Here is an 8,165-nt window from a genome sequence, read left to right as displayed (position 1 = left end):
TGTTGTATGTGTATACACACATACACATATATATTTACATTTTTGTTTTCAAGTTTCTGGTGCTATTTCGAACATTCTTGGATTCTAAAACGTACCGTCGACTTGGGATCCCCCTCCCCACTCTGCTCTACACCACACGTGCGCGCACGCCATTTGTGACAGGTCAAAAAAGTAAAATGTCACACCTGATTCGAGCGGACTACACGGGGACCTCGTCTATCTTCATGATCTCAAATATTTTTCCTCAAAAATTAATTTCTAACAGAGGTTGCTTTCACTCAGCTACAACCTTTGGATCTAGGAAACTTGATGAGTTTGTTGTCTTGAGCAAAATTCACACATAAGTTCATTTCCAGGAAGAAATGCTCTCCCCTTCACACAGTTGCCCAGGTTGTCTGCACAAGATTTCATAAGAAAACGGATCCCAGGAAACTAGAGCAAATTCCCAAGCGAGGGACTGACTAATAAATCCTGCTGATTGATTTCGAAATATTTAATTTGGGAGATGGGAGGGCAGGCTCGTCTACAACTTTCAAAAAGTGAAAGTGTGAGCTGAGAGTTCCATTTCTGACGGGAGGGGGAGTGGGGGTTTGCAACAGTCGGACCCGCTCAGCTGTTCAACACGTGTGTTTGTTTTACACACATTGCTTTCTGCTGCAGCGCCCGCGCAGATGACTGATGTGCACTTAGATTACATGTGTCCGGTTAGGAAACTCACACCTTAGGATTAAGAAATAAAACCTTGTCTTCCCGAAGCCATCTGCATCCCTGTGCGAAACACGCACCCTGCAAATGACGGGAGGAAGAAGGTAATTAACTTAGACTCAGAGGGCCAGAGAGACGTAAACAGTTTTAGAACTGCTGCTTGAGGAAAGCGCAGCTGCACCTCAGGGAGTCTTCAGGCTGGCGCCTGACTCCTGCCTCAACTGCCAGGTCACTCGGAGAAGCTGGCTGGCGGAGCCTAGCCTTTCGGAAGAGCTGTCCTCTCCCTTACCCCCTAGCTCTGGCTCCCTGCCTCGGGGCAGCCTCGGAGGCGCGCCAGCAGCACTCCTCCAACTCTACTCCACCCCAGCCTGACAGCTGGGCGGTCCCGCCTGACCCGCGGGCGGGCAGCTGCACCCTCACGCAGACGAGGGTGAAGCTCCGCTGCTGCCAAGCAGCTGGCACTGCGGGTCCTAAAGGCCCTGGGGCCCGGGCTGGCCACGCCGCGCAGTTTCCATTGTGCTGCCATACGGCTGGACGGGGAGCGCGCGCGCGCACACATACACACACGCACACCCTCCCTCGCACACGCGGAACCGGCTGGGCCAGGGGAGGGAGGAGGAGGGTGACGTAGCGTCCCATGGCGTCACATTGACGTCTCGCATTCCAAGCACTCTATGGAGAGGCCGCTAGGCTCCTGTGGCATAAATGACGTGCCGAGAGAGCAAGCGAACGCGCAGCCGGGAGAGCGGAGTCTCCTGCCTCCCGCCCCCCACCCCTCCAGCTCCTGCTCCTCCTCCGCTCCCCACACACAGACAAGCTCACACCCGCTCCCTCACTCGCACACACAGACACACGCGCACACACGCTCCGCACACACACTCCACTCTCTCCCGCGCGCTCACACCCCTCTCGCCCTGCGCCCTCGCCGGTGCAGCGTCGCGCAGAGGTCGGACGCCCCTCCCGGGCTCACTTTGCAACGTTGACAGCGCCGGCGGTGGCCGTGGAGGTGGGAACAGCAGCGGTATCTTTCCCCCTAGTCGCGGCCGGAGCCTGGACGTCCGCGGAACCCCTCGGCGGAGCTCTCCCATGAGTCGGGATCGCAGCATCCCCTGCCAGCCGCTCACCGCCTCTGGGAGCCGCTGGCCTTGTACACCGCAGCCCTTCCGGGACAGCAGCTGTGACTCCCCCCAGTGCAGATTTCGGGGCAGCGCTCTTAGAAACTCTCTCTAAAGACGGAACCGCCACAGCCTTCAAGTACGTATGATATTCACCCAGTTAATAACGGGACTTGCTAAAAAGTTGGCGCGCTGGGAAGCTTAGCTCCTGAAATTGACAACTTTGGGTGTGGGGTTTTCCCCCCTCGCCGCCTCGCTCCAGCTCGCTGACGGCGGGTGGGTTGTGATTTGAAACTTTTCCCTAGCAGTGAAGCGGTGGGGATCTCTGGTGCTCTTGGGGTCCCTCCCCCGTCCACCCCCTCCCCTCCCAAGAGGCGAAAAGCCTCTAACAAAGAGGAGGACCGGGATTTGTGCGGTAGCAGCTCCAGCGATGTAATTCAGGGTATTTCGGCTCTAGTTGTCATGGTAATGATGCTCTCGGCGGCGGCGGCGGCGGCGGCGGCGGCGGCGGTGGCTAGGACTTGCAGGTCTGATGATGAACAGCAGCAATTTCCCTGCCTTTTAACTAGGATTGAATATAGGGGCTCCAGTGGGTCCAAGTTAATGTACCTATTGGTGACTCAGAGCGGTTGACTGGGAGGAAGCTTGGGAGGGAAGGAGCTTGGACCTCAGCAGCAGGAGTTTGCAAAGGCGCTCCAAAGATCTCAGGAAAGAGGGCGTAATTGTAGGAATGTGGCTTATTGTATTGAAATGAGCTTGGGGCTCCACTAGGCACGTCTGCCTGGCGTTGCCGACTTGCCCGTTTACACTTTTCCCTTCGGAGATAATCGGGTGTAATTGCCCACTCCCGCGCCCGAACACGCGTGGGGTCTGTGTCCCTTTCCTCCAGGCCTTGGTTTGGTCTGGGAATGGCATGCTTTACACTTAACTGACAGAACTCGCGCCTTTGGAGAAGTTGCTCCGGGTGTTTTACTCTTAATAGAAATGAAAGTTCACAGCAGTGAGAAAAGAGTGCGGTCTTGCGAGCACAGCCTGCGGAGACTGACTTCTAAAGACACTTCTAGAACCTGTTGGAAGCTTGGGGCAGTCCTGGGAGGGAAAGCATTAGTCCTTTGATTCCAAAGGCCATTCTTGAAAGATTGCCTTTTATTTATGTCTCCGGATTCTCCAGAGAGAAGAGCTGCGAAGAGTTTAGTAATTGGAAAATTCGGGATTGTTGTCCCAGAGACTTAGGGTGCCAGGAGAGAGGGACAGGACGCCGGTCAGTCATTTTTGCGCAAATGCAATCCTGAATGTTCTTTTCCCACGCCGGAGAAATATTGTATGGAACCGAGTTGGGGAGAAAAGGCTTGGCAACAATGAATGAAGTTAGAGGTTATTCGAGTTGTCTTAGCTGAAAAAGATGCTCCTGGTGAGAGTATCAGACTCCTTAAGCTACGGAAGCCACCACACCCGCTCTCCCCCTCCTTTGCCCCCCCCCCGACCCCCACCCACCCTCTTCCCTGGGACCGTGCGCTCGCAGAAATTCTCCCCGGCGGTTAGTCTCCTCTCCCTCGGTCTTTCTGAGAATCTCTGTCTTTCCCTTTCTGTCAGTCTCTCTTCCACTCCTCCTGCCCCCGCCCAACCTCCGCCCCCGCACCCCCAGGTTGGAAACTCCGCGGAGGAGCCGGGTCACAATGGTGTGTTTCACGGTTTCCTCCACACACTTCACCACGGGGAGGGGAACACGGGGGTGTTCCTTTCGTCTGCCCACGAGAAAGAAAGGGGCTTTGACAGAGGTAGTTATTTCTTCCTAATTTACAACCCCAAGGCTCCGTGCTCCCAGCGCCGGCGGCCGCGAGCGGGAGCGGCAGAACGTGTTTCCAGGCGCCGAGGCTTTGCCTAGGTAACCGGCCGTTTAGGGGGGTGGGCGGAGAGCCGTGGGGCGCTCCACTGGGCTATAGGGAACGCCGGGTGGTTCTTTCACGTGAATGCCAGTCGCTTGAGGGGAGACCCTTCCTTGGGATGCGAACCTCGCCCACCTGCACGAGAGGCGGATGCTTGGAGAAAGGCGGCTTCAGATCCCCCGGGGAAAGGGTGGGAATGGGGTCACCTACTGGAGGAGGAGTGGGTGAGAAGTTGCTGGGGACCCCCCCCACTGAAGATGCTGGGGGTGGGTTGGGGAGAGGGGTTAGCGCTAGTTATAGCGATGGCAAGATTCGCCTTGTCAGTGTTACAGCGAATGCAGGCTTTCCATAGGATCGGCTGAGGCTGTAGTTGGGGGTGGGGGTGGCAAGGGATTCCCCAGTTTCCAGGCTTTCGAGAGCCTCCCAGACCTGGTGGCTCCCAGCACCTCTTTGCAGCCAAGCCCCGACGCACCGAGGCGGCGGAAAACAAAACTTAGACGACCTTCGCATCCCGCATACTACCGAGGTGCTGGGGTTTTGTTTTTCCCGGCTACAGGTACCCACTCCTCGAGCTCTTAGTGGGTCGGGGAAAAGGGGGCGCTATAGGCCGAAGTTTGGGGCAGTAGGATCCTTCCCCACGGCCAACGGAGCTGCGCTTCCAGCTACAAAGTTTCGCTGAGGCTGTGCTCAGACGCTCGTCGAGAGGTGCTCACAGAGCCGTGGAATGTGACTCCACGGGGCAGCCCGGTGGCCCTGAGCCTTGGAGACAGCCATCCTGGGGGTACGCCGCCCGCTGGGTTTAGGGGCCTCCCTCCGCCCACACCACAGCGGGGAGAGCCATGCGCCTCGAAGTCTTGCTTTCAGCACTGGGCCTATTTCCACTGTGCCCTTTGTTTGCTTGACCCCTGGCCCCAGAAACTCGCGGCTAATAGAAGCGAAGCTGCATTAGCATTTAGAATGAAAAGAGCAGACTTTTCTTAATTCCTCGGGGCATTCATGCATTCGTTCCGGACTTTGTGCATTTCCTATGTAACGTGTAAAATTTGTATTTCAGGAGTGGGGGCGGGTAGAATTGGAAAATGGCTATTTTCCGCTCGTGCACACTCACTGACCCCGGTACTCGGGCGGAACTCCTTCCTCAAGTGTTCTCCTCTCTTCGTTTTTCCTGACTTTTCGAACTCAGAACCAATTGTGGGGGCTGAGAGATCAATTTCTGGGCGATAACAGGCTGCCAGTTTTTTGGACTCAGTTCATTGTCACAAAACCGCGGAGAGCCGGGTACATGTGGACAACATTTCCTGGGTTTCTTCAAAGCAGAATGGGGCTTCATGCCCAGGGACTCCCGGCACCTTAAGCTCTGTTTCCTTATCCTTACATTCTTCGTAATTAACGTAGCATTCCTAAAGGCCCCTACCTCTACTGTGGTCCACTACGCTCAGTCCAGGCCACAGTGCCCCAGCCTGATCTCTCGGTGACCTCTGTCCTCTCTCCCGGTGCCAGCAGAGACCACTGTGGAAGAACGCAGCCCCGCAAGCCCCGGCCGGGAGACTGGACTCTCAGCGGAGCCGGGCAGCGCCGCCGCCGCAGCTTCGCCTCGCCAGACATCCCCACCTCCTACACTCTCAGCCTCTGCTGGAGAGACCCCCAGCCCCACCATTCAGCGCGCAAGATATCCTCCAGGTAGGTCGGGAGGCACGACCCTTTATTTCTCCCCCGCCGAGGGAGAGAGGGTAGGGAGTCACAGCTCAACTTGGCAGGCTGGTCTTCTTACCCAGCGCCAGGACAGTGACTGGTGGCCGAGCATTTCACAGCACAGGTGGCTTCCTAGCACGAAGCTTCTCTGGATACCACACCCTGTTGCTATCTAGTAGAGACACCAAATCAAGCGCTGTATTTATCAAAAAAAAAAAAAATACCCGTTTTAAGGAAAAGATATATATATTCTCTGGATACACACCCCAATAGATTAGGGCCTTATACACCTTAACATTTTACATTTTCCCTTTTACATCTAGTTTAGGCACTAAATCACTTCGAGCAATGGAAAGCAATTTTTTATTATTATTATCTAAATCATTTGAGGCTATTGAAGTTCACAGGAAAGAAAACTTTGCGCTGAAAAGCAAGGAGTCTATTTAAACTGGATAAAGTAAGGTTTGCAGGTTTGGATTATAACACCTCTCTATGCATCTATTGAAGAGATACCAGGTTTCAGGCCTGTGTAGATACTAAAGATATGCAGATAAATACAACCCAGTTCGTGCCAGCTCTTCTAGCTAGAAACCTCAAAAAGACACAAAGAGCAATAGGTAGGGGTTGGCAGTGTAAGAATGAGAGAAAAGACTAATGGAGAAATCCTAGAGGAGAGAGAATAGATGACAGTGTCAGTGCTCATTCTTTTAAATGATTATCCATTCTTTTCAACCCAATAACTGAACAGCAGGATAAGTAATCTTTTAACTTCTAACCAGTGAGGGTTTTAAAGGCCCTGAATGTCAAAGAAAGGCTTGAACTGGCCTCTCCTCACCACTGCTTCTTTCAACAGGCCCTCAACACTTTTTTTTCAAGTCAAAATTTCATCCTTTATATGCATGAGTCAATCAGATTTGTAAATGTGGATAAAAGAAAGATGTCAAGGGAAATGGGAAGTACTCACTTTGCTGTTAGTCGCGATTTTTATGCTATAGACTTTAAATGAATGTTAGAAACCTGGTTTTTTCTTTAGTTTAGAAATGCCAGCTACCAGAAACTCCCCGTTTTCCATTCATTTTTAGCCATAAATGAAATAACTAGATAAGTCATCCACTACAGCCATAATTCTCAGGGCCTCCTCATCCAGTTCAACCTCTCAATAATAGAAAGCATTCCAGATACAAGCCGCACTGGGGATTCAGCGTTGTCACGCTGACAAAATAAATAAACAAACCTATTTTAAAATTGCTTTTCTTCTTTTGTAGGGCAACTAATTCTTCAGACATAAGAAACTATATGGACAAACTCACCTGTTGTGATAGTTGTAAACTGTTGTCATAAATTGGGAAATATATATATATATATATATATATATATACACACACACACACACTATATACTATATATATACTATATATGTCAGAGCAGGTTTGGTGGGTGTTTTGTTGCAGCTGCTGATCTTTTTCTTTGCAGATGGTGAAAACTCCCCCCAGTCCATTTCCTGGGCCTGTGTTCCCACCTCACCACCTAGATGGCTGAAGTCATCAACTGGGGTCCAGTTTGGAGGAGTGGGGAAGGGGTGGGAGAAGGGAACCACAACATGTGTGGGTAGCCTCTGTTGGCACTCATAAGATGTTAGAATGTCACTGCCTCCCTTGGCCAGTAAGGCCTACATAAAATGCCTTAAAAAAAAAAAAGTAACAGGTTTATAAATCAAAGTGTGTGACTCAGGGGTCCTGGCCTCTTTCCCCCAAAATCAACCAAACAGGACATTAACTGGTTCTTTGCCTTCCCAACATGTAGTTGGGTCCACTTCAACCACTTTCTGAAAACATCCACGGGCTTGTGAGGGAATGATATGGGGGTAGGAGGGAGAAAAGTTGGGCACAGAAGACTGGCATTGAGCATCCGGTGATTCCTTTGACGCTCTGGGATTCAGCTTTCTTTCTAGGGAAAAAAGGAAGGATGGGAGGGAGGGAGCATCAGGCTTTAAATCTATGCTGCCACCAGGAGAGAAAGGTGTCACTTTCTACTTCCTAAGATTAGAGAGCAATGAATGTGATGCTCTCTATTGGTTAGAAAAGAGTGCTGACATGCTTCTGAGACTCTTTTCCCTGTCCCAGCAGATATGCCCTGCGTGCAAGCCCAGTATAGCCCTTCGCCTCCAGGTTCCAGTTATGCAGCGCAGACATATGTCTCGGAATACAGCCCGGAAATCATGAACCCCGACTACACCAAGCTAACTATGGACCTTGGCAGTACCGAGATCACAGCCACGGCCACCACATCCCTGCCCAGCTTCAGTACCTTCATGGAGGGCTACTCGAGCAACTACGAACTCAAGCCCTCCTGCCTGTACCAAATGCAGCCGTCAGGGCCTCGACCCTTGATCAAGATGGAGGAAGGCCGCGCGCACGGCTACCACCATCACCACCCTCATCCTCACCCCCACTCTCATCACCAGCCACCGCAGCAGCAACAGCCGTCCATTCCGCCCCCATCCGGCCGGGAGGACGAGGTGCTACCCAGCACCTCCATGTACTTCAAGCCGTCCCCGCCGTCCACCCCCACCACGCCGGGCTTCCCCCCGCAGGCGGGGGCGCTGTGGGACGACGCGCTGCCCTCGGCTCAAGGCTGCCTCGCGTCCGGTCCGCTGCTCGACCCGCCGATGAAAGCAGTGCCCCCGGGGACCGGCGCGCGCTTCCCGCTCTTCCACTTCAAGCCCTCGCCTCCGCACCCGCCCGCGCCCAGCCCGGCCGGCGGCCAC

The 8,165-nt window shown here is 53.2% G+C and overlaps 1 protein-coding gene across 1 annotated transcript in view; it reads left to right on the top strand.

Moving 5' to 3' along the window:
- Positions 1-7,524: 7,524 nt before the first annotated feature.
- The window catches only part of NR4A3 (nuclear receptor subfamily 4, group A, member 3), a 29,462-nt gene continuing 28,821 nt past the window's right edge, over positions 7,525-8,165 (top strand). The window contains exon 1 of the mRNA XM_012721240.1: positions 7,525-8,164. Coding sequence (XP_012576694.1) covers positions 7,527-8,164 — 638 coding nt within the window. The 5' untranslated portion in view covers positions 7,525-7,526. The remainder of the gene's footprint in view (position 8,165) is intronic.

This window comes from Condylura cristata, unplaced genomic scaffold, assembly GCF_000260355.1.
Source record: "Condylura cristata isolate star-nosed mole 26May11 unplaced genomic scaffold, ConCri1.0 scaffold00006, whole genome shotgun sequence".
In the NCBI taxonomy this organism is placed as follows: Eukaryota; Metazoa; Chordata; class Mammalia; order Eulipotyphla; family Talpidae; genus Condylura; species Condylura cristata.
This window is presented reverse-complemented; position numbering and strand designations above follow the sequence as displayed.